At 39.8% G+C, this 26,407-nt stretch overlaps 1 protein-coding gene across 4 annotated transcripts in view; it reads left to right on the top strand.

The window, feature by feature from the left end:
* Nucleotides 1–26,407, top strand: part of Cfap69 (cilia and flagella associated protein 69) — a 70,166-nt gene that overhangs the window by 4,885 nt on the left and 38,874 nt on the right. For 3 of the 4 annotated variants that reach the window (XM_036182125.1, XM_036182124.1, XM_036182127.1), the window contains exons 2-6: nt 2,899–2,958; nt 4,692–4,757; nt 16,714–16,823; nt 19,673–19,749; nt 23,492–23,590. In XM_036182125.1, the coding sequence (XP_036038018.1) occupies nt 2,899–2,958; nt 4,692–4,757; nt 16,714–16,823; nt 19,673–19,749; nt 23,492–23,590 (412 nt within the window). The remainder of the gene's footprint in view (nt 1–2,898; nt 2,959–4,691; nt 4,758–16,713; nt 16,824–19,672; nt 19,750–23,491; nt 23,591–26,407) is intronic. The other variant, XM_036182126.1, reaches the window with a different exon arrangement.

Below are 26,407 nucleotides of genomic sequence, written 5' to 3'. Positions count from 1 at the left end.
GAGCTGGTACTGTCTAAGCTCAATGCTGGCCCCGGGGTGCCTGAGTTCCTTTCTCTCTGTATGTCTGGTGCACTGCTTAATTTCACCTCCACGAGGGCAGAATCTTACTAGTCTTTTGCTGCAGCATTTTTAGTGCAATGCCCGGTACAGTTTCTAAGCACATAGGAGGTGATGTTAAATCGTTTGAATGCATGGCCTCTTCTTGTCATATGGGTTTCTCCAATCTTGGCCTATCATCAGGTCCTACCTCTCTTCCACAGGACATGTTTCCCGTTCATTTTCACCCTCATCTGTCTGTCTATCTCCTCAGGAACGGAATAGTCCTAGCGTTGGATCCTTCTTACCTAATCATAGCTCATGTTATGTTAGTCATTGCTTCATTTTTAGATGCTTTCCATTAGATTATGTGTTCTTTATGGGCAGGAAATATATCTTAATAGTTTGGTGTCTTTCCCTGAGCTCCTTTCCTCTGGGTTCAGAGTAGAAACTTAAGCCCTAGCTTACTCACTATTCTGTGCTCCGATCACTCTGACCTTCTGGCTTTTCAAGTTTGCCAAGGGTTCTAGCCCGCAGTGCACTTTCTGTGTCCACTGCATGGACATTACCCCTTCCTGAGCCACAGCTTACTCCCTCACCACTGCTAAAATTGTACTCTCTCTGTAAGTCAGTCCTTCTCTGACTACTGAGTGTGAAATTATACTTCTCAAGCAAGCCAGCACTTTATAACCATTTAATTTCTCTAGAACATTGTCATCATACCCTATACTATAGAACTTATTGACTTAATGCCCCCCCCATGGCATATTGTTTATGTAAGCAGATTTTGTGTCTTTCCTTTGCATACCATTAGCACCTAGAATAATGCCTGACACAGTGTGGACATTCAACGTTGGCTTGTGGTTAGTTGTCTAATGTACCCCAAACCTCCAGTTACTACATTGAGTTCATGATTCAGAAGCCTGTGCCCGGGTTCCATCAGGTGTTCTGATGCTCACATCAGACTGCAGCTGCTATTCAAGATGAGCAATGGGGTCATCCGTCAGTAGCATGACGTCACTAGAAACCTGTGAGAGAGCTCCCCTCGACCCCAATGCACACCTCTTTCCAGCACTGTCTGTCTTACCGTTCCTCAGGCCAGCAACTCACCCTCACCTTTTTAAATTCTTTCCCCTCTTTGCATCAAGTCACTTATTAGATCCTGCAAACCCGACCTCCTGGGTGTGTTAAGTCCGCTTACTGGGGTCTGTATCCATTGCTGAAGTTACACACTAGTTTTCTACCTTGAGTATAGCTCTCTAGGTCACCACACTGGAAAAAAAAAAAGTAACATTTCATTGTTTCATTCTTCTGGCTGATCCTGAGGAAGACCACCCTGATGAGACAGAGACTATTTAGTCAACACTTGCTGTTGGGAAGGAGTCGTTTGGCATTGCTTTCTTTGGGATGAGAATGCAAGACTGGCACAAAAGCTTCATGTGGAGGGTGTGTTGTGATGATTAGAAATGGTTGCCATGGAGAAGCACGAGGTTGGCTGTAGGCTGGGCGTCCTGTGTAATTGCAGTGTGAAGCATAATTGTGTATTTTATGTCAGCTGTTTCTTCTTGGCTTTCTCTGATTGGTACTGAGTTGAAATCAGGAGGTAAACAGTTGAGCAGTCAATGACCAAACTTTTATTTTTCTGAGCATGTTTCTGTAGAAGTTATGGCTTGCCTTCATGGATTGCTGTGGAATTTTCAAGCTGGGCCTGAGTTCAAGCTAGACTACATAAGTAATTGTCAACAGACAAGTCTGGCCATTGTCCATTTATATATTCAGTCTCAAAACATTCCATGGCTTCCTAAGTTCTTTGTATGACATCCAGAATCTTTTGTATGATTCCATGCTGATAGCTACCTGAGATCAGGACAGTATGCCTGTCATACTTGAAACATAAAACCTGCCAATTAAAACTTACGGAAGGCAGGAAAATAGAATGTGTACAGAGCAACATCAAGTGACGGTGTGGGATAAACACAAAAGAATTCCTTGCTGCTTTCCTTTTTTTTTTTTTTTTTTTTTTTTTGAGACGGGGTTTCTCTGTGTAGTTTGGGTGCCTGTCCTGGATCTCGCTCTGTAGACCAGGCTGGCCTCGAACTCACAGAGATCCCCTGGCTCTGCCTCCTGAGTGCTGGGATTAAAGGTGTGCGCCACCACCGCCGTGCTTTCCATTTTTTTATGAAAGGTTATCTGAGGAAGATAAATTGGATACAAAAAAATCATGCACCAAGTTTCCATTTCAATGCCATTGTCTAACCCGCAAAGCAAATATTTGAAAAGTTCTAACACAAAGGCTATGCTGTTTGCCATTAGCTGTGTCTGTATCCATAAAATCTGAAAACACAGGAAGAACAGAGAAGGAGAAAGTAACCATAGGCGACAGACATTGTTAAAACTCCTAATCTCCAAAGGCAAAATTATGTTTACCAAACTATTTGTTAATGGCAAATTTAACAATTTAATAGTTATAGTTAGCAATATGGGGAGGTTCTCCAAGGCCCCACCCCTGGCTGAGGAGCTATTGGGAATCGATAGGACTGAGTCACTTTTCTTTGAGGGGCCGCCTCTGGCAGGTTGCCTATGCCTGATTTAATATTTCATAGCCATGTACATATGGGTGGCTTTAATTGGACTCAGTGGATTATAAAGAAAATTAAAGAACTGGAAGCAGGAAGGAAGATACAATGGGGAAAAGGGGTGGGAAGGTGGAGAGAGGGAGTGGACAGATATGATTGAGCTGCACTGTGTGAAATTTTCAAAGAACATGTGTGTGGGGTTTTGGGTGAAGGTGTGGGAATGTGTGTGCTTGATTTAATTTATTTATTCTTCTGGGGTGGAATAGTAAGAGCTGTGTGTTTCTAGGGTATTTTCAAGCCCATGGACCTTAATCATATCATCAAACTCCTTGAAGAGGCTGATAAGGTGAGTAACCTTTGTGGGAAGTTACTTTGCTACCTCAAAGACTCACGTTTCCCTGAACAATAATAGGCATTCTCTCTAATGTAAATATTGTGTATCTCTTTTGTTGAAAACTTTCTCCACAATATATGTTTTATTCAAGGAATTTAAATTTAGTATGAGAGCCAATTTGTTTTTGTAAGAGGGTCAAACCCAACCATATTGGCTATAGTCAAAAGGATCTGCAAGAGTAGAGAAAGGACTTTTGATCCTGGGCTAATACTCCAAGAGTAGAGAAAAGACTGTCTATCTTGGGCTAATACCTCCAGAGTAGAGAAAGAGCCATCTATCCTGTGCTAATGATTCTTGCCAAGTAGAACTAGAGAAGAGACAGTACCAAAAGGACACTGAAGAACTAGTAGAAAAATTTTAATTTGGACATGTAGACAGATTTATAGATATACAAAGATGATTTGTTCTAAGAAAAATGATGAGAATACAAAGAAAATATTTTTTCTTAAATAAACCTCAAAAATGTATTGGGAAAAGAGATAGTAACTGTGTATACATACATGTTTACACACAGTACTCTCCTAATGTTACTGAGGTATTGGTAAGTGCCTCAGAGTTAGCACTCACTATAGAATTACCTGTACTCATTTCCAAAGATGAATACACATTGTTTTGTTTTGTTGTTGTTGTTTCGAGACAGGGTTTCTCTATGTAGCTTTGTGCCTGACCTGGATCTCGCTCTGTAGACCATGCTGGCCTCGAACTCACAGAGATCCGCCTGGCTCTGCCTCCCGAGTGCTGGGATTAAAGGCTTGTGGAATGCACATTTTTTAATAAATAGAAAATAGATTGACTCAGGTATAGCCACCAAAACAAAGTATCATCCTATGATTAGTAAATACAAACATTTAGCTATTGCTTTAACATTTTTAGTCTCTATATTTTTATAGAAAAAAAATAAAAACCACCAAGAGCAATTTATCTTTTGATGACTAGTGTTTGTGAAGTTTAAGTGTTTAAATTGCAAATATATCTGCATTAAAAATAAACCACAACTGTGGAGAGTTCCTGTTAGTAGTTTTGAAGGCAGGGTGGGAAATATAGAGAGTGCTTGCCCTTTTCATGAGCAGTTTAACCTGAAGGGGGTAGAGGCAGGCAAGAGAACTCACTGGGGAAAGGAGAAAACAAACCCCTGAATTTTGTCTACTGATGTCCTCCTACATGTCATAGAATGCATGCATGTGCACACATACACATACACAATAAGTAAGTGTGAGATGAAAGAGAAGAACACATATTGGGGGTTGCTTTGAGTTGACACGAGTTTTGAAAACACATTACTGTATAGAGTCATATTAACTACACTGAAAGTCTATATGACTCAGTGAACAGTCACAATTGGCATTCAGAACAGAAGCTGTGAGGCTTCACGTAAAATTTTGTTTTAGTTTTTAGTATATTTTATGTATTTATCAATCACAAAAACAAAAACTGCGTTATAGATTAGTAGAAAACCAATTTGCTTTCTTCCCTCTGAAAACTCATATCCATTACTGAATTCAGTTCTTCCTTTTCCTCTTATATTTAGCCTTTCTTGTTTTCTTTTTTATGTGGTACTGTATCCAGATATACATTTGCTTTTTATGTAAGACTTAGTAATCTTAATGTGTCTATACACTGAATAATTTTTTTTTAATCTTAACCAATTTAATGACACAAAAGAACTAACAGGCCATTTGTTTTAGGATGACTTAGAAGAAAAACAACTTAATTGTGTCAAGAAACTGGTGCACTGTTATCAGAATGGATTTGTATCCTTTATATCTGTGCGTGTGTGTTCATTTCACTCATCTGGAAACACTGGTAAATGTACTGGATTCCTTCCTTTTGACCCAGTAATAAGGTGTCACAAGCCATGTAAGTTTATTATCTGATAGCTGTAGAGATGAGCAGCTCAGAGTTCATCTCACTTGGCTAATGTCAATGTGTCAGCAGGGACTGGAACACTGAAGACCCTGGAAGGAGGTGAGGGCCATTCCCTTGACTTGCCGCCTGCTGTTGGTGTCCTGCAGACCATTGGCTCCTGAACTGGTGCCTCTCAGTGACATCATGTAGCTATAGTTTTCTGGTCCTGCCCTCCCATGGTCAGGACAAATCTCTCTCACCTGCCAGTCCCAACTCAGTAAACTCAGCCGCTCAGACCCAACCAAGTAAACACACAGAGACTTATATTACTTACAAACTGTATGGCCATGGCAAGCTTCTTGCTAGCTGTTCTTATATCTTAAATTAACCCATTTCTATAAATCTATACCTTGCCACATGGCTCCTGGCTTACCAGTATCTTACATGTTGGTTCTCATGGTGGCATCTGGCAGCGTCTGGCGGCGTCTCCCAACTCAGCCTTCCTGTACCCAGAATTCTCTTCTCTGCTTGTGCAACCTATACTTCCTGCCTGGCTACTGGCCAATCAGCATTTTATTTGTACAGAGCGATATCCACAGTACTTCCCCTTTTCTTTTTTTTTCAAAAAGGAAAGTTTTAACTTTCATAATAGTAAAACTACATATAACAAAACAATTATCAAGCAAGAATTACAGTTACAATATCTAGTCTATTTATAATATCTAGTCTATTTGTATTTGGTAAAATTAAAGAAGATATCCTATCTATCCTATATTTGTGAGTCTAAGGTTTCATATCTAACTTATCTTTTATCATAACTAAGGAAAATTATACCTATCTAGTCTACGTGGTCTTCAACTACATCAGAGACCTCAGAAGGATATAATATTACTTGAGAAATGGGAGACAGACACAAGCAACTTTCGGGAGTCTTGCAAGAGTAGACAGAGACAGCTGGCAGCCTGGACAGTCATCCAATGTTCTTTTGTAAAGTTGGGGCATCTGTCTTCAGCCCACAGGTCTAGAGTCTCTCAGTCACTTCTCTCTGTGTCCTGTAGAATGTCTGGCAGTTTCCTCTGAGAAGCAGGAACCTGAAAGACCATTTTGTCAAGGAAAGTTCAGTGGTCACCTTCCTATGGGTCCTGCATGTCCAGTCAATACATTTTTTTCAAGCAGTCCAGGCAAGAACAGTTTCTTGCTCAAATGGCTATTTTTGCCAAGAAGAAGATAAACTCTGTATAGAGTGTCTTTGATGCCCAACCTGCTCTCTGAAGTAAATCTGGTGCTGCCAGCAGACATGCCTCACTGTTCAGAAAGTCTAAAATTTTTAAAACATTTTAAATGCCGTATTCTGTAGGTCTTTAAAGTATTTGAAGATTGCCTATCTATCTGAAATATATCTATGTATACCTAGAAAACTTAACTAACATGCTACAAGTTTGACTATCATAGAAGACTATTAATCTGTATTTCTTAATTATCCATTATAATCTAAATGAGTTACATAAACATAATACCTCAAACAAGAATAGAAATATATACAGTATAACAAAATTAAGTTTAAACTTGTATCAATAAACTAAAATCTATACCAACTAAAACATTTCAAACAAATTGTTGCTTTTTAAAAGTAGGTTCATTAACCTACCCCTTCATCCTATCATATCTAAACTATCCCCTTTGCTTCTTTAGAAAGAGATTGCATTTATAATCAACCTGCTTTAAATAAAAATATTGGTTTTTCTCTGTCCCATACCAGAGGCCTCTTCTGAATTGGGACACAAGAATCTGTTAACCTTTTCTTTTAGCAATATTCCTGGGTTTAGAGAAGGAATGAGCCAATTCCATCTCCAAAGCTAGCTTGGTATATTTGGAAATTTGGGCGTAGCTTCTCTTACTGCTTCCTGCTGGAGGGGGGAGGGACATGGCATGCTGTATCTTCTGGGGACACAAGAAAATTTTAGGATTATGGAGTAGTCTTTGAGGCTGTATTGTCTGAGTCAGTTGCCTTGAAACCATTCTCAATGTTAGATCATCTGGGCCATGGAGACCTTTCAGGGGGCTTTAGTTGGTCAAACCTGATGTATCTTAATCTGTAACAAATCCACAGCCTCTGGCTTTCTGTGGAAACAAAAGCAGAGCCTCCTTTCCAAAGCAACATATCCTTACATCCAAATTTTGAAGTCAAGGTACCTTTAAAATATACATATTGGCTTAACTCAACAGCTTTTACAATCAAATGTCTTTCTGTAGCTAAGAATATTTAAAAAAAAAAAAAAGAATATCGAGACAACATAATCCAGATTCTCTGTGTGATATCCATCTTTATGTGGCTTATTTTTTATATTATTTTTACTGTCTTTTTAAACACTTTATTTTTTAAAACTATGTATTTCTTTATATAACTGTATATATCATCTGTTTTGTCTTTTTCAAACCTACGTGTATTTTATTTGCATTGTAAACTATTCCATCTGAATCGGTCTTATTGTGAACCTGTTGCTTTAAACTGCAGCATTCTAAGACTGAAACAGCACTGTGGCTGCTGGCTCCACCCACCCCAGCTTCCCAACATGGCAGTGGTACATTTACCACCAGCTCTGGGAGCCATCAACTCTTAGAAACAGTGGGTCTAAGCAGCGTGTAGGCCAGAAACCTCTTGTGTGTGTGTGTGTGTGTGTGTGCATGTGTGTGTGTGTGTGTGTGCATGTGTGTGTGTGTGTGTGTGTGTGTGCGCGCGCGTGTGTGTGCTAGCAAAGGCTAAATCTACCACACAGTGTAATGTGCCACTTGTAGACTCCTCATTCCCGCCACACTGCAGGTTGAGTGCACACGCCAGGAACCCGCCATAGTAGCTTAAACCTGCAGGCTGCAGCTATCTGAAGAGAGACCACTAGGAAGCTGTTTTTAGCTCCATTTTTGGAATCTTTTTTCTCAGGTTTTTGGTGGAAACCCTTGCCAACCTGTTGGGTGCCATTTGTAGCTATTATTTTCCTGGTCCTGCCTGGCCCACAGTCAGGACAAATCTCTCTCACCCGCCAGTCCCACAGCCACTCAGACCTAACCAAGTAAACACACAGAGACTTCTGTATCCACAGCAATATCACTCTCACCTCTACTTTGCTATAGCTTCTCATCCTCCTGCCTCTGACACTCCTGTATCCCACGGCCCCTTATAAAGACTCTGTCATGGTTATAACTGAACCAACTGGATAATCTAGTATACTCGTCCTGTCTTCATTTACTTTTGTTTTTCCATGATAAAATGCCATGACCAAAAGAAATTTGGGCATCAATGGGTTTATTTCAGATTACAGTTTATAGTCTGTCATGAAAGGAAGTAGGGCAAGAACTCCACCTGGAGGCAGAGCTGAAGGCGAGATCATGAAGGGAGACTGCTCACTGGCTTGCTCCCGTGGCTGCTCAGATACCATTCTGTATAGCTCAGGACCACAGGACCACATGCTTAGTTAGAGGGGGCATTGCTCTCCATGGGCTGGGTCCTCCAGCTATTATTCATCAAGAAAATGCCACAAAGACTTGGCTACAGGCTAGTTTATGGAGGCAGTTCCTCAGGTGGGGTTTCTTCTTCGCAGAGGACACTGTCTTGTGTCAAGTTGACAGAAACTAACAAGGAAAATTTCCCTCTAACATCCTCAACTGCATTTGAGAGTCTCTTTGCCATCCAAGGTAGCCTCTTCAAAGGTTCCTGAGACAGAGACATGGCGTCATTGAGGAGACTATTATTCTCTCCATTATATTGTTATTAACTCTGCATAATGTCAATTCCTGTAGATTCAAAAGCCATTAATATGATTAGAAGGGCCAAGTCAGCCTCATTTCTGCCAGTATACAAAGCAAGATTCATCTTGATTACTGCCTTATCAGATCTTCCCTTATGAAATAGGAATGATCCCACCTCAGTAGGTTATTAAGAAGATCAGATGAGATAATAATCCCTTATCACAACAGGTAGAAACCAGTACTCAAACCTCAAAGCTCTCTATCTGTGTGTAATAACTGATTTTATGCTGGTAGCTATTTGCTTTTTAAACTTTAGTATATAAATGATTTGAAAAGTATAATAAAAGTTTCACAGTTATATTAGGTTGTTATACTGTTTTAAAATGCCTACTCTCAAGCCAGATGTGGTGACTCACACCTGTAACCTCAGCACTTAGGAGGTAGAAACTAGAGAATCAAGAATTCAAAGCCAGCTTCCATATGTAGTACGTGTGAAGACAGCCTGGGCTAAATGACACTCTGTTTCAAAACAACAACAAAAGTCAGCCTTCACTCTCTGCACTCAGAACTCCAGAGCAAAGGTCCATAGCCCTACTCTGGGTGGAACTGGACTCACTCTTGGCTGACAGTTGTCTGATTTAGTCTAAAGATGTCCGTCTAATAATAACTTGTTCCAGTTCAAAACATCTTAAGCTTTCCACTAAGAGAAATGGGCACATCTTATAACTTCCTCTAAATATTTTCTTTATAGTAGCCTTGTTTTATGAGGATCTGTTGGAGCAGTCTGAAAGCTTGTGTATATTAAGTACCACTTACTGGGAGCCAAGGAAGTCTACTAGCGAGTGTTTTTTTCCCTGTTTAACTGGACACCTCAGTACCTTCATCATTGTTTTTCCTTAGGATAGACAGTTGGTACCTCTGAACAGCTTTAATAGGCTGGCTTTATATGTTGCGATACTGCATAAAGTTAAATTAGGGAAGGATCACTTCCCTAGGAAGTTGTTAGGAGACTTTTCCTGGAGAGAAGTGAGCCAACACCTGTTTACCTAGATATCACTGATAACAGACCAAAGGAACAATCCTACCTAGTCTAGCGTAGTGAACCAGTGAGTCTGCTGTGGTCACTTGCAGCAGTATGCAGGAACAGTTGCTTAACTGGAGTCTAGATGACTCAAAGGCAGCTGTGGCTCTGAAATGCCCACCCCAGTGATGACTCATAGGATCTGCATCACTGGAGCTTCCTGCAGAGCTTGCAGGAAGCTGGCCAGCTGCAGAGTCCCCTTTTCCCAGCTAATGTGTGTCTTTACTACAACCTTAGAGAGGTTCTTGTGAGTTCTCGCTTTCTAAAGCTGGTCAAGTTTTGTTTATTTCCTGAGCCTTGGGAACCTCTGTCCTTTTCCCAGGAGACAATGCTTCAATTGGAAGGAAATTTCCACACAGCACTGCACTCCAGCTCCTAGTTCTTTCTGCCTTCCCTTCTGCATTTCCCTTAATCCTTGGATGGGGTGATATCGATGTTGGATTAGTTTCCCTCATCTGTGACAGAGTGTTGAGCAACTGTGCCTGAGCAACAATCAAGTCATCTCAGAAGTTTGATGTCTTAAGACTCTCTGATGTACAACACCCATTGTGGGGGGAAAAAAAAGCTTTCTTTTTTGACCGAGGCTGACAGCAGCAGCAATCCACAGACATAATCAGAAGTGTTTAGAAGGTGATTTATAAGCAGATTCCATCTATTTAACAAGACAGTAGTAGTTGCATCCCCGCTGAGACCTATGACCTCTTCAGCCAGGGACTTTCCACGTGGTTGTCAGTTCCACATGTGGATCTCCTCTATGAAGTGGGCCTCAAAAACAGACATCAGCTGGTTGCATCCATAACAGGTCTACCACTATTGCATTAGCAGGTGTGTTTTTCATGGGATGTTGGCACTACAGTACTGCAGCATGCATAGCTAGGGAGAACTGCTGATATCAGGTCTCCTTTTGTAGCATGCAGAGCACCACTGGCTCTACAAAAGCCAGTTAGTAGGGAGAAAGTATCCCATTTAGTTTCAGTTAATTTCTTCATGTCCTATGACCAAGGCATGCAGTAGCTTCAACAATATGGACTTGCTGTCTAATTCTAGCGTGCAACCAGTAGCAGTGGCAATAGCTGTCATGGTTTTGGGCACTTTGGGAAAACTCCTTGGCCAATAACTCACAGGAAAGTATCCTACGCCCAACAATAGATTTTCATTTAGCAGTCTTACGGCTTTGGGGAATGGCTTTTCTTTTCTTTCTTCGCCCACCCTCCCTTTGTGTGTGTGTGTGTGTGTGTGTGTGTGTGTGTGTGTGTGTGTGCTTGTGTGTCTTTCATCCTTTACATTCACTCAAAACAGTGTTCCTTTGGTTATTTTAATTCTATGTTACATGCAAATGTTACATCAGCTATAGATGGACAAAAGTGAAAAGGGTGTGGGGGTGCAGACCAGACCTCAGTCGCTGATAGTTCTGATACAATCCAGGAGTTTCTTCCTTAATGGATTTACTGCCTAGTCCTCTCTCCTGTTGACGACCCAGCCCCATCTACATCAGATCTGAGGAATGAGTCTTCCTAGCTATGAGAACACACTATAATATTTAATAAATGATATGTGACCTCCACATGCATAAAATGTGATGCTGGCAAACAGGGAACTCTGAACAAAGGAAAGAAAGTACACCTTCAAATGGAAACTTCTGTCAGGCTGATTAATTGATTAGAATTTAATGACCATAAAGAGGTTAGAACATTATAGGTCCAGAGTCTAATTACAATTTATCTTGGGTTATCTTTAGCTCTCTAAATAGTCAGTCCTTCCTATCTCTGTGTGGACCTAACATCCTGTGACTAACAGAGAAAAACCTTCTGGAAAGTATTAACTTAATAAAGCTGTGGTTTTCACCAACTGAAAGGCCGAGTGTCATCGTATGGTGTCTGAGCCCCACAGTCAATATTTCTCTGCTTTGCTGTATCCACCTATTTAATGTTTCCACTAATGTGCTTGAAAAGTGCTTTGATCTTTCTATTTTCTTTGTCCTGTTGAAATAAACTGCTTCCACAATGGAACCTGGAATTTGACACCACAGCTGTGTCCCCAGGCCATGTTCACTCATAGAAGGTTCACTCCAGAATAAACCGTCTCTTACCCCATTGAGGTGAGAGTTATGTTTTCCCATTGACATTACATTTCACTGTGATAACTGTGACCCAAAGTGATTCACAGAAGAAGGGTTTATTTCAGCTTCCCGTTCAGGAGAGTGAGTTCACAAGTGGTGGGGAGGCCTGACAGTAGGAGGTCAGAGGTCACATCTTCAACCACATGCAGAAAGCAAGGCGCAAGAATTGGAAGTGGGGTGAGGCTGTGATCCCCCAATCCCATCCTCAGTTCTCCAAGGAAGGCTATCCAAAACCTTCCAGACATTACCACAAGCTCGGGATCAGGTGTTGGAATAATGAGTCTATGGGGGCGTTTCTCATTCAAACCGCTACACTCTATAAATCTGAGAGCATAACACATGGATTTAAGATTAAGAATATTGCTGGATGTGGTGATGCACGCCTTTATTCTCAGCTCTTTGGAGGCAGGGCAGGTGGATCTCTGAGTTCAAGGCCAGCCTGGTCTACATAGTGAATTCTAGGACAGCCAGAGCTACATTGTGAGATGCTGTCTTGAAAAAAAAAACAAAAAAAGAACTAAAGAAAGAAAACAGAATATTGCTGAGTATGGTGGCTCATTACAGTAACTCTAGCATTTGGGAGGCGGAGGATGACTGGAAACGTGAAATCACTTGTGCAAACTAGTAAACAAACTAGTAAATTCCAAGTCAGGTGGATCCACAGACCCTGTCTCAAAACACGTGTGTGTGTGTGTGTGTGTGTGTGTGTGTGTGTGTGTGTGTGTGTTACTCAGATATTTTCTGATGTGTTAGTTTTTTTGAAGGCCTCGTTTTTACTAGATATCTGTCTTTAGCTAGAAAATTTCCTTACCATTTATTTTCGTGTAGTCATGAATTCTCTGGGACTTTTTATTAAAATAGTATTTTTGCCTCACTTATCAAATAATACTTTATTGAAGATAGGAAGAATTCTGGGCTGATATTTATTTGATCATTAAATATTTTTTACTTAACGTGTATTACATGTAATATGTGTATTCATGAGCTCATGGGAACCACATTGTGTGCGGTTGGGGAAAGGCTTTGCTTATCTGTGCCAGCTAGCCTCGTACTCTGTATTTACTCAGTCTCCAAGTCCCTAAGATGCTCAGAGATTAATACTGTGTTACCCATGCAATGAAACCTTCCTATAGAGGATAGGCAGGGTCTCTGGAAGCCAACCACTATCTATTCCAAACAAGTATCAGGTAACTCAGGAACCGGCATCTAGGGAAATACAAAAGTAAAACATTAGCAAGGTTTGATACAACATGAAAAGATTTCATTACCTGTATCAATTGTTTAGTCAAAGAGCAATGTGGGTGCAGAGGTTTAGACAGAGAGCTGCCCTATTACACCCTCCACGATCCATAGGTACTCTCCACAGTTTTTCTTTCTCACCCTGTAGCACCGCCATGGGCCTCCTGAGCATCTTGAGCAGCTGCTCACCCACAAACACTAGGCAGGACTGGCTCACCAAGTCACGGAGGAGCAGGATTGTGTTCAGGCCTGCTTCACCTGCTGCTCAAGCTGGTTCCCTGGGTCTGCAGGCTCCAGGCTGAAACTGAGGCTGGAGCCGCTGATACTGCCTTTCCCTCCAGCAACCCCTGGGTGTTGTTATAGGTTTGGGATAGGCAAATGATTTTCATCCCAGCATTCTGTTTATGGGAGAGAACTGTACACAGTTTAATCTGGAGGCATAATTGTCTGCCTCCAGGAACAAGTTTATTTTCCCCCCACCAGTTTAGAATTTATTCATCTACAACATGGCACATTTAAAGAGGCCATGAGTGAAATGATGAATATATATATATATATATATATACACATTATCTCCTAACAGAGGAATGTCCACGTTTTAATTTTAATAGTAGTTATTTTTCAATATTATTGGGAACTTTAAAATAGTAGTAGATTGATTTGGGGTGATGATACTTTTCACAGGGTAAATTCTGTCTGCATGACTGTCCACCAGTCGGGATCATTTTCTTCCAGTGTAAAGGACCGCTGCTCTGAGATAAGGAAGGAAGCAAGGAAGGAAGGAGCTACATGTAGACCATGAAACATCCCCAGAGCTTTCCCTGACAACTAAGTTCACTTTCTGACAATACAAGCTCAGTCTTTTGCGTCTTGTTTTATCAGTCATGCTTTCTGTGAACTTTTTCAGATTTTAAAGCCTTCTAGAAGTTTACCAGCATGGGATTTAGCTTCTGTCACTTTTTCCTTAGGAACTCTGGCGAGACACAAATCTCGCGACATTTGATTTAAAGTAGCTCATGTCTGCTTGGTCTGTTTGGTCCGCTTGGTCCGCGAGGTCTACATACCTTTGTCTGCTTTGCCCTCCTTTCATCTCCTCCAGGTTTTGTTGTTTTGTTGTTCAGTTTACATACTTGAGTTGCATGCAGACCCTGTTTGTGTGCCGACAATAACCAGATCATCAGAGCCTTCACATTAAATGATCATTTAATCTCTACAAGATTGTATAATCAATAAGATCATAGTCACCATAGGGCTCAGGAAATCCACATGAGACCCCTCCTAAATCAACCTTTTAAAACAGTAGTTATCAAACATATCTCTGTCTGGCCTGGTGAACTAGTCATTGAAAAACACCTCTCTCACACTCGGTTCCCTCAATAGTGCCCGTCTCTATTATCTTCCAGTTCCTGGCGTTCCTGGGAACTTGAGCCAGCACTAACCAAGTGTCCCTAATAGCACATGAGTCAGCCCATCAGGAACAGGTCTTCCTCGGCTTGCCTCTGATTGTGCAGCTTTTTTCTCCAAGAGAGATAGTTGATTATGCAGCTTTTTTCTCCAAGAGAGATAGTTATATTACTCAGCTTCTCCACAGCCACGGTACTCAGGCTGAACCCACCCACCCACTCCCATGTCCTGTAGCCTTGTGAGCCAAACTGTGACAGGCCCTGTCATTACTCGTTTAAAAGAATTTCCCAGTTCAGGCAGTTCAGGTGCTGAGTAGTACACAGTTATCACAATTCTTCCTACTGGGCCATTATTAAGACTCCTGTCTATATGTTGAGTGAAGAGTTTTTCCTTCCCTATTAAAGGTCAAATCTGAGGGAGGTCTTCTATCATGTCAACCACGTTCTCTTCCTCACTGTCCATTGTTAAGTCATGTTAAATCATGGATTTTTCCCTTCTTCTCTATTAAAAGTCAGACCCAAGGGATGTCCCTGTTACTTCTACCATGTCCTTCCTCATTGTCCATTGTTAAAGCCCTCATCTGCATCTTGGGTCACAGGTTTTCCCTTCGTTTCTATTAAAGTCAGACCTGAGAGGTGTCTCCTATCACTTCTTTGTTCTTGTCCTCACCGCTGTTGGATTCTCCCCACAAGTTCTAAGTCCCTGGACCTCAGGAACGCATTCTAGTACAGCTCTAACTTCTGTTCTTTCCCTTCCATTTCCTCATCATGACTTACGGCTCTTGGTTGAATCCTGTCGTTTCTAGCTGCTTGGTAGGAATGCCATAGGCATCACTCCCCGAATCGGAGGCTGACGTGGAGGCTGATAACTGCGTGCCCCTTCCCTTTGTAACTCCTCCTTTAAACAAGCACTGTCTGCTAAGCAGCCCTGTCTGCCCTGTTTGCACATGTTATTACATATAGCAGTGCACATGCCAAGGTCAGCACAGCTTGCTGACAGTTTGTGTCATGTGTGCTACTCTTGGGGGACTGTCATGCAATCTCCAGTCTTTGAACTGTTGTCAGAGTGCTCATGCAATGGATCCCACTCATCAAGGACACACACCTCTCTTATACCACATAAAAGAAGATGACTGAATTTGGATTCTCTTCCACCCCTCCGCAAGGGTGTTCCATTCTGAGACAGCTCAGCCTTGGCTGCATGTCCTAGCACACATCTCAGGGAGCATGCAATCACCACTACAACAAGGATGCACACCATCCCTTTCGACATGGAGAAAAGTACCTGTATTGGGGTTCTCCCCATGGATTCTGCCTTCAAACTGACTAGCCACAGAGGCGTGTCTCCTCACACATTGCAGGGACTGTACAGTCACTCTGCCCCAACACCTCTTTGCTTCTGTCTGTTCCTGTTCAGACCCGATTGTGTTCTGTGATCTTTCCTGGGGAGACATGAACAGAACCTGTTTATCCAGAGCACTGATGGCAAACCAAATACACAGCTCTACCCAAGCCTGATTTAGTGACTTTAGTGGGGTGACTCGCAGGACCATGGATGACTCAAAGAAAGCTGCGTCACCAGAAGACACACTCCATCGTTAATGGCAAGAGAACTCACAAAGCTATGTCCTCACAACCTGTGTGCACCTTCCTCATACATTTGTGCTTGTAAGGTCTTTTAAAGAAGAGCCTCTTCTCCCTGAAGGAGTGAATGTGTCTGTTCAGAGGTGATTGTTACATAACAGAAGTTAACAGAGGCATTCCCGTCCTTACCTAAGAAGCTCTCAGCAAAGCTAGAGAAAATAGGATGCAGCCCAGAGCCTGAAGTCATAACCACCATGATCTCTTAGCCATCAAGCAAAATCAATGAAATTTAGTTTTGTAGTAATCATGCTTTTTAAACAGGCAAAATAGAATATGTTTTTATCCAAAGATCCAGAAGAGGTATATTTTGCTTTTATGTGAGTTTTAAATGAAGTAAAATCCCAACCAATTTAATGCTAATTAGAAGAAAATGTTTCTGAACAAAATAAAGTCCTACATTAAAACAAGATTTGAGCTCTGTCTGTGTTGTGGGTTGAAATAAAGGTTTCTGAGACAAAAAAAAAGTTGCTAAAAATAGTTATAAACTTTTCTCTTTAGACTCCAAAATAATTAAAATAATGCTTACCACATTTAGCAAGATGGAATTTCATAAACTTTCTTGGGGGGGGGGGAAGGCCCATAGTCGTGTTTATAAATCGATGATGATTTTATTTCTTAACAAAACATTGAAGCCTCTAAGGGACCTGGCACAGGTGTTTAAAATCCTGGGTCTGTGTGCAGATAAAATTGAAAGGCAGCCCAGCTTTGTGGAACCCGCATCTGAGCTCATAAAATTGTGTGGGTAAGTTGTTTAACTATACTTTGTCCTGCTATATATGACATCATGCTTTATTTTGAATTACAAAGGTATTCGATATATAGTGTATCAATAATATAGAGTTTAGCTGGGTGGTGGTGGTGGCACATGCCTTTAATCCCAGCACTTAGAGGCAGAGGCAGGCGGATCTCTGTGAGTTTGAGGCCAGCCTGGTCTACAAAGTGAGTTCCAGGACAAACAAAGCTACACAGAGAAATTCTCTCTGGAAAAAAAGTGTGTGTGTGTGTGTGTGTGTGTGTGTGTGTGTGTGTGTGTGTGTAATATAGAGCTAAAAAGCAAAACAAACAACTTGGTGAAAGGATTTGGGCAGTTATTATTTCAAATGTTGCAATCTTAGATTGCTACAGAGAGATTAAATTGAAATATAAAATACTTTTCTTGTAAGTAGTTACTGTCACGTCATTGGTGAGCAGCGGATGAAACCAAAAGACTGTAGTTTTTTGAGAGGATCTTTAAATAAACTTAGTGTTACTTAGTTTCAGTTTGGTTTTCTTTTTTCTCTTAGGAAAATTTCAGTCTCACAAATATATTAAGTTCTATGTAGTTTCATTTGATTTTGCAGTTTTGAATGAGGGCGAAAATTCTGTATATACAGATATATACACTAAAGGTTCTATAAACTAGAGGTAAGAGTTATAACATTAATATGCCTTATCCTCCTCTATTGTAGTGTACACCAGCTCTGGAAACTATGCACACACACACATATATATATATATATAATGCTTCTTTGCTGCCACACAGTGGCTGCTCTAGATATATGTTTAAATAGCTACATTCAGGTCACTGCAGTGTTAGCAGAAGAAACTTATTAGTTGGAAATAAATCATTTTGTCTTCTACCTATCTACCTATTTAATGTTGTAAATAGCAAAGTGACACTATTAGTAGGAATATATATATATATATATATATATATATATATATATATATATATGGAATTCCAAGTCTTAGCAGCAGTAAAATTAAAAATTTTGTTGCGATTTTGATACCATACTAAAATAATGAAAAATAATTTACCAAATGCATATGCTTGGCCTTTTAAATAGAGACTGTATAAATAAGGAAATAAATGATTTTTTTCTAGTGCTTCCAAGGAATAAATGATTCATTTACATGTTGACATTGGGCTGTATCAGGGACAACCCTTGGGGTGTGCATGCTGTGCGGGTCCCCGAAGGCCTGGGTTCACAGCTTCACCTCCTCCAGTATGGTTGCTGCACAGAGCCGGTCCTCAGCTATTGGTGAAATTATTAAAGCCACTCCACGTAGTTAAAAGGAGGTTTATTTTGTGGGGTAACTTACAAATGAAGGGATAAGTTGTAGGGTCTGGCAAAGGTATGGCGCAGTCTGGCGGTGTTCTCTGGAGAACTTTGCTTGGTCTACCTCCAGCATCCAGGGTCGCTGAACCAAGAGAAACCTCTCCTCTCGATCCTGGGTCTTCAGCTTCTTCCCTCAGCCCCGCCTTGTGGGCGTGACCATTACTGAAGCCTCAATGGGGGTTGGAACTTCCAGGCCCAGTCTGGGATGGCTACCCACTACACTCAGCCTGTGGATTGACTCACCATGCAATGCTACAAATCTTTTCAGCTGTGTTCTTCCCTTTCTCTCCTTTTGAAGTTAGCACATTATTTTCTTACCTTTCAAATGTCCACCTGTATTCAGCATTTCACTACACCCAGTCCTCACTTGATGGTGAAAATTTTGGAGATTAAAAAATTGAAAATACATCAAGCTTTTCTTCTTTGGTCTCCAGTAAGCTTTTGCATTATACCAGGAGCACATTTTATTTTCTACATAGACTTTTGGGTTAGATTCCCCCCACACCCCAATACTTTATCCTATAGTAATCTCCTTGGTAGGAAAATGAAAAATGGGGCAAGATATTTAGAGTTTTAGTTTTAAAATATTTAGATGCCATCATTCAACTAGATGATAGATCATTTTATTTGTTCCAAATTTAATTCTAATGGAGTAGGAATGAGTCCTCATAGAAATTATAAAATTGTCTCTTTGTAGCTTGCCTTGATATACTTTTAAATTCAAATTAACCTCTGTAGTCTATGGCCACATATGATAATTCTCAATGCCACGTTCCAACTATTTGGTAAATGTTTTTGAAAGGCATGAGTTGGAAGTCATCTGTGTGAATATGTTATACTTCAAATAGCACAGGAGATTCAAATGGCTTATATTTTGTTTTAAGAACTTTAGGATAATGAACAATTCATAAACTTGATCTGTGATTTATAAATAAGTATTTTCAGATAACTTTGATTATGGTAGCTATGAATTGCATTTCTAATATAACTAATGTTTTTAAAGTTGAATCCTTATTGCTCCCCAAAGGGTTCTGTTCTTTTGTGAATAGTTTCTAATCTAGTTAATAAGGAGGGGGCACTGACCTTTGGAAAGAAATAGACCATTAATCTGGTACTTCCCACCTTAGAAACTTCAGGAAAAGCCATTAGACATTTTAAAGTTTTAGTTGAGTCTTCCTAACAGTGATTACAAGTATAATTCACTATGACTTTACCCTCAGAAAGATAATTTGTGTTTTATCCACAGTGATGGATTACTTTCTCAGCTCTGCCTCTCTTCATTCTTATGAGAGTGTTTTGTTTTTTTTTCTCTCTGATTGGTTGGTTAGAATACAGTTTTCTTCTGATTGTTATCAGTGCTCCATACTAAAGAATAAGAGAGGCTGGGAGAGAGTATCACTTTATTCTTTAGAAAATAAGTATTTCCCCTTTATAAGTGAAACATCAATCAGTGAATCTGTTAAAAGTTACTCTGACTCTGTTCTCATTGAAGCTTGCCATTTCTGAAGAAGAAAGTATCGGATGAAATAACTTACACTGAAGACACTGCTAATTCGCTTGCACTTCTGGGTAAGTCAGGGCTCCTTACATGGGGATATAGGGGGCAATGAGTGTGTCTACCATCACTGTTTCCTCAACAGTGTCCTCCATACCATAGCTCGTCCCTTCTTTTATACTTGAGAGTTTTCATGGTGGGTGTACTCAGTGGTGGTTCTGGAACTGTTTTCTTCTGAGGCTTTCAAGAATGGCTTTTACTTCTCTGTACATATTTGATTAGATGTATAATTTAGGTATGGGTTTGTTAACCTTTTTTTCTTAGTTCTTTGAGAGGTTCATACAGCATCTTTTGATCATATCCACCCTTACCCAATTCTTCCTAGATCTAACCCCCAACTTTGTAGTGCACTTTTGGCCATCAAGACCAAGTTGTGCTGCCCAAATATTCTCGAATGTGTGCTCCTTCACTGGAAAATGCGCTCTTAGAGAAACTAGTCTCCCCTCTGCCAACAGCGACCAATGGCCAATGGCTCATAGCTGGGGTGGAATTTTATGCAATCTTCATTTAGTTTTCACTTTGAGCTTTTGTAATGGGTTGCTGAAACTGTTGAATACTTCTTGTTCACTGCATGCTACAAACTTTTAAATAAAATCAAATGCTATGAAGAGTATGGATTTATATCTAGGTTATTGTTTTACTTTTCAGAAATAGGAAAATAATTCCTATGAAATGAGATCACATGAAACACTTTCTGAAAATTGGTCCCTGGGACATGATGATACATTTTCCAAACAAATACTATGTTAAATTTGCAGTTACTAATTTAAGTCTTTATTTGTAAAAGTGAAATAATAGGTAAATGATTGATAAACTTTTAAAACTATTTACCTAATTTATTTTTCCAGTACTATACTCAATACAAAAAGTTTTTAGAAGGTCAACTAAAATGAATAAGAAGCATTGTTTTTAACATTAAATATTACTTATAATTATTTTATGTCTAAGTTTCACCATCTTCAACTGTAGTTACTCAGAGGAAACTTCCTAAATTTCATCTCAAACAGTAGAGGAAAGTATCACAAAGACTAGATCAAACATGGAGAATTAAAGAAAACCTTCAGATCAGGCAGGCTCAGAAGAAATGGGAAATTTCAATTCTGCCATTAGTAGAAAAGTTAAATAGGAGGCCATCTTAAAAGATGACATGCTAATATTAAAAATATGAAGGTTTTGTTGGTAGTATTATTTTAAATGCCCGTGTTGGCCCTATTCTTCTAGAGTGCTGCCTCCTAGAGAATTGGCTGACATTTTTATAATAATACATGACCTATCATCAGATTATTTTTTGCTTAGTGACAGCCTGCCAGTAAAAGTACATTACAGTGCCTCTGAAAACAGTATGAGCTCTTAACTTCTTATTAATTCCCTCTGCTGATTGTGTAGTGCAAATACTACTCTGTCCCCAACTTTTTAAATTGCTGGAAACATGAAGTCAATGAAAATACACAATATGAAGCATTGAATAAATATATTCATGACCATTACTAATAACTCCCAGGTTCTACCATGTCTTGGTAAGTGATATTAGGATTTCTTCTAAATGATGTATAGCTATTTCTGACTCAGGAGAAGAGTTCTGGAAATAAATGGCAGATTATTTAGACAGATACTCTGCCCTAAAGTGATAAATCAGGAAGCTGTAAGAATATTCTTTGTCTGTGGAAAAGAGAGAGAAGCAGGTGAAAACCTGAGAGTTCCCATATTTATGTTGGCTGGTTTTGTTGTTCCTTTTGTTTGTCTTTTTTTTTTTTTTTTTTTCCAAATGGACAATGACATTCTAACTCCAAATGAAGCTCCAAACATGTTTGTAAGGAGCTGTAAGGAGTTATTCCTGACATCATTAAGGGACGACTTTCTTGAGAAGATGGCGCTAAAGCAGGAATGAGGCCTGCCTTGTCCTCCACGCCATCTCCGTGCGCCCTCCCTCACTGGCCAGTGCTCCACCCCATCTCTGTGCCCCCTTACCCACTGGCCAGTGCTCCACTCAATCTCTGTGCTCCCTAACTCACTGGCCAGTGCTCTGCCCCATGTCTGTGCCCTCTTACTCACTGGTCAGTGCTCCACCCCATCTCCGTGCCCCCTTACTCACTGGTCAATGCTCCACCCCATCTCCATGCCCCCTTACTCACTGGTCAGTGCTCCACCCCATCTCTGTGCTCCCTCACCCACTAGCCACTCCTGCTGGAAGTGAAGTTACATTAGGCCCAAATTAAAGCCCAGTCTTGAGGAGATTTTTCATTCTTGTATAGTCAGAGAATCCAGCCTCATCCAGTTTATTCCTAAAGCTGATTCTGCTGACTCTAGTTGTCCTTAGGCATCCAGCCAGCATGAGTCATTGCAGAGTCCCGCAGGTGATCTTCAGATTCTTCTGGGAAACACTCTTCTTTACTCTCCTCTCATATATTACATCCCAACCTTCCCACCCCCAGATCCACCTCCCTCTGCCTCCCCTCAGAAAAGAGCAGGCCCCTCCTGGGGAACATTCTTGTTGGACTTCAAAGGAATGAATGCAACCTAGCTTGAATTATTGAATTAGCCAAGTCAAACTCAAGTGGTAGTGTAGATACAACTGAAAAGGAACTGTGTCCTTCATCCTCACCCAGGAAACTTGGACACAGAGTTACTGCCTTCGAGTCAAAGAATGCCCTGAAATTCCTCTCTTTCAGTCTGCCGGCAAATTGAGAGCAAAGCTAATATGGAATTTTAAGGAAAGAATACATTATGGAACACAAGCTTCTGAATCTAGTTAGGAAGAATACTAACCTATATTCCTTCAACAGTAACTATCACATGGAGTACTTAACAATGTGCTAAACATTATTCTCAGTCCTTGTCTCATATGAAATCAATCTTTACAGCATTCTTAAATGTAGTAACTGTTATGCCTGGTTTATGGATGAAAAAATCAAATACTAGTTTACACACTTTATTCTTGGATGGTCTGGCTCCAGTATCTATATTATCAGTATCATTCTTTTCTTTCTGGAAAGGAAAGGCTGAAATGATTGGGATAGATTCATTGTGTTATGTAGACATGTATGTATGTGTGCATGTGTGTTCACTTAACTATCATGCACTATAACGCTTCATTTTATCCAACAATAGAACATATATAAAATGGTGGTCCTATAAATCTATCTTTGGGCCAAAAAATTACATCACTTACTGATGGCACAATTTGCCATAGTGCCTGCCACTCATTATCCACGTTTGTGGTGATGGTGATAGACCCACCCCTCCCCCCCCCCCCCCCGTTGCCAGTTCTATGAAAATGTACAGTTGTATACAATGCAGAACACTTGGTAAGTGGCAAGTGACTGTATCCCTGGATTGTGTATTTACTGTATTTTATCCTTCAGGTAAATGAATGTACTTTCTACTTAGTGTTTTGAATTAGCTGTCAGAGTATGCCGTTTGCCAGCAGCAGCCTCCTTCATCTTCTGTTCACTATGCACCTCGGCTGCTCTGTTCTCTTGTGCTTAATTCAAAATCATGTTTGTGTAAAGTACACAATATGTTATTCATACAAAAACAGCACCTAACAGGGAATGTCCCAGAAAATACTTCCATGATGCGTGGCTGTTCAACAGTGTAAGTGTGCACATGTGCACATGATCACACATGTATTATAAGACTAAATATGAATATCTAATGATTTCTTAAAATAACTGTTGTAATATCTAATTCTATGCTTACATTTTTAAATAAACTTATAACATGTTATCTCAGTACTCTCCTTTATTCTTCTGGCAGGTGAATTAATGAAAATACCAAGTTCTAAGTTAAGGATACAAATTTGTAAGTGTATCATTGACTTCTATCATGCAGAACCACCAAAAAAGCATATTCCAGGTAAAGTTTTTATTTATCTTTCTGTGATAACTTGTGCCTTTGGGAAACAAAAAATCATCTTCTCGTATTTCACTAAACTTTGAAAACACAGGGCTCATGGATTTAACACAGAAATAATTTTTGTGTAGCTTTGACTTCTTCAGTTATCTTTAAAAATTGTATAATTTTTTTTTTTTTTTTAGTTTGGGGGTTTACATCAATTTTTTATCTTGACGGTAAATAGTTATGGCCCAGTTGATAAAGGCATAGCCAATTAAGTTTGTTACTAGTATTATTTATTTATTTATTTATTTATTTATTTTTTGTTTTGTTTGAGACAGGATTTCTCTGTGTAGCTTTGGAGCCTGTCCTGCAACTCACTCTGTAGCCCAGGCTGGCCTCGAACTCAAAGTGATCCTACTGTCTCTGCCTCCCGAGTGCTCTACTAGTAGTATTTCTTAGCATTGAAAATAAAAAAATTTTAATCATAATGTCAATACATCTAAGTAGATGTTAAATTAAAAATACTGATGCCATTCTCTATTATGCTTGGGGAGAATTCTGTATGTTATAGTTAGGAAATCTTAATACATACTGATGAGTAGATTATATCAAGCATTAGCATTGTGAGGCTATAATGTTATTTAAGACATGCATCTTATGTTCATTGATTATATGATTTGCAATCAATATAGTAAGGGAGAGAATAAATAAATAATATTTTGGAGTTATGTGTTTTTAAATAGATAAAAATAAGACTATGGTAGCCTTTCATGTTTTGGAGAGCACTGGGGATGCTAGCAATTGTGTGTTCCTTACATTTATTTATATGGCTTCTCTTCTTTCCCGACACTCATTTGGTCTAGTATGTGAGCAGGCTGAGCAATGGAGGGTACATTTGGAAATGAAAGGGCAATATCCACTTCTCCACAATACAGTTTTCTTATGGTTTATACCAGGAGGAAATTTCTTGTTTAGAATATAACCTAGAGTCTGGCTCAACATTTCTCCACATTGGTTACATAGTTTTATGTTCATAATCTCTCTGCCACTTGGCTTTTTAAGTCTCCCTTGAGTTTGTGTGCTTCTCTCTGATGTTCTGGCTTTCTCCTTTTTGTCTCTTTCCAGCTTTCTCGTGTCCCAGGTTCTCTCCATGGCTGCTCTCTCCTGCTGCCTGGTCAGGCCACAGTGCAGCAGAGATGAGGCAGCCTGAAGTCTCAGCAGCACACAGGGATCTCAATGATGATCTGCAATGGCAGACAAGATCTTCCTCTTTTCGAACTTGTCTATTCTTTGGGTCCCTTTTAAACATCCCTTAATTCTTTCAATCATATTTTCCAACTCTCAATATAAACACTCTTCATAGTGTTCTTCTTAGTCCCTTGCTATTTATATGATTTATTTCCTGACTAATTCAATCACTGACAGTTTCAATTTTCATTTCCACTTAGTGAATTCCAAGCCTGTTTTTCTGATCCCTGATGATTTTAGAATTCAATGCCTACTATTCACTAAATTCTCCAATCTGTCTACCTGAGACTTCACATTGTATATTTAATAATCTCCTTATATATTTCACTACCTCAGATGTCTTGTCATGTTCTCCTTAGTCATACATAAAGGGCACATAATCATGAGAACCCATATATAGATAAGCAAAGAGGGAAAGCTTATATGACTCTGCCAGACATTCAGAGACACATGATATCACACAGTGGAGGGAACCGTATAAATGTAAGGTGTGTGGTGAAGCCTTGGACTGTTCCACTTCATTTCTAACACAAGAGAGAAAATGCTCTGGGGAGAAAGTCTGTGAGTGTAAGCAATGTGGGGGAAGCATGCAATTTATCTTGCTCTATTCAGAGACATGCACAAAATTATGCTGGAGAGAAACATTATGCATGTAAGAAATGTGGAACAATCTTTAGTCATCCACATTCCCTTCAAATGTGTGAAAGAACACATTGGAGAGAAACCTTATGTTTGTAAGCATTGTGATAAAACACATTGTGATTGTCACAACAATTAGTTTCAAATACATGAAAGAACTCACATAGAAAAAAAGATATATGTGCTGGAGACATGGCTCAGTGGTTAAGAGCACTGGCTGTTCTTCCAGAGGACCCAGGTTTAATTCCCAGCACTTATATGACAACTCACATGCAGAAATACATGCAGGCAAAACATGCCCAGAAAATAAAAATAAAAAATAAATTAATTTTAAGGGGTTGAGGATTTAGCTCAGTGGTAGAGTGCTTGCCTAGCAAGTGGAAGGCCCTGGGTTCGGTCCTCAGCTCTGGCAAAAAATAAAAAAATAAAAATAATTTTAAAAAAAGATATGTGTAAGCAATGTAGAGAATCCTTGAGTGGTTGAGGTCCCTTTGCATACGTGAAAAGATTCATAGAAGAAAGAATCCTGTCTTATTTAAGCACTATGGTGAAACCTTCAGCTGCTCTACTTACTAATAGAGACATGCAGAAATTCACAAAAGAGAAACTCAGTGTTGTAAGCAATGTGGGAAAGCCTTCGTTCAGCCGAGTAACTTTCAAAAGCATAAAAGAACTCACACTGGAGAGGATCTCTGAGCAACACGCATGGGAAGTATTCACTATCTCATGACTGACTTTCCAGGACCCAGGAAAATGTCAAATGCAGAGAACTTGTATTAATATAAGTTGTGTGGAACAACTCTCATTATATTGATTTAATTTATAGAACATACTGTAGTGAGAAATCTTGAATAGAAGAAATATGCAAAGTGTTCATTGTAGCCATGTTTAAGAATGTTCCATATCACGTGGATGTAAAAAAATATTTTTAAAGCTGAAAGTTGTCAC

The sequence above is a fragment of the Onychomys torridus genome, chromosome 3, assembly GCF_903995425.1.
Source record: "Onychomys torridus chromosome 3, mOncTor1.1, whole genome shotgun sequence".
Classification (NCBI taxonomy): Eukaryota; Metazoa; Chordata; class Mammalia; order Rodentia; family Cricetidae; genus Onychomys; species Onychomys torridus.
The sequence above is the reverse complement of the archived record's forward strand: the minus strand, read 5'-3'. Positions and strand labels throughout refer to the sequence as shown.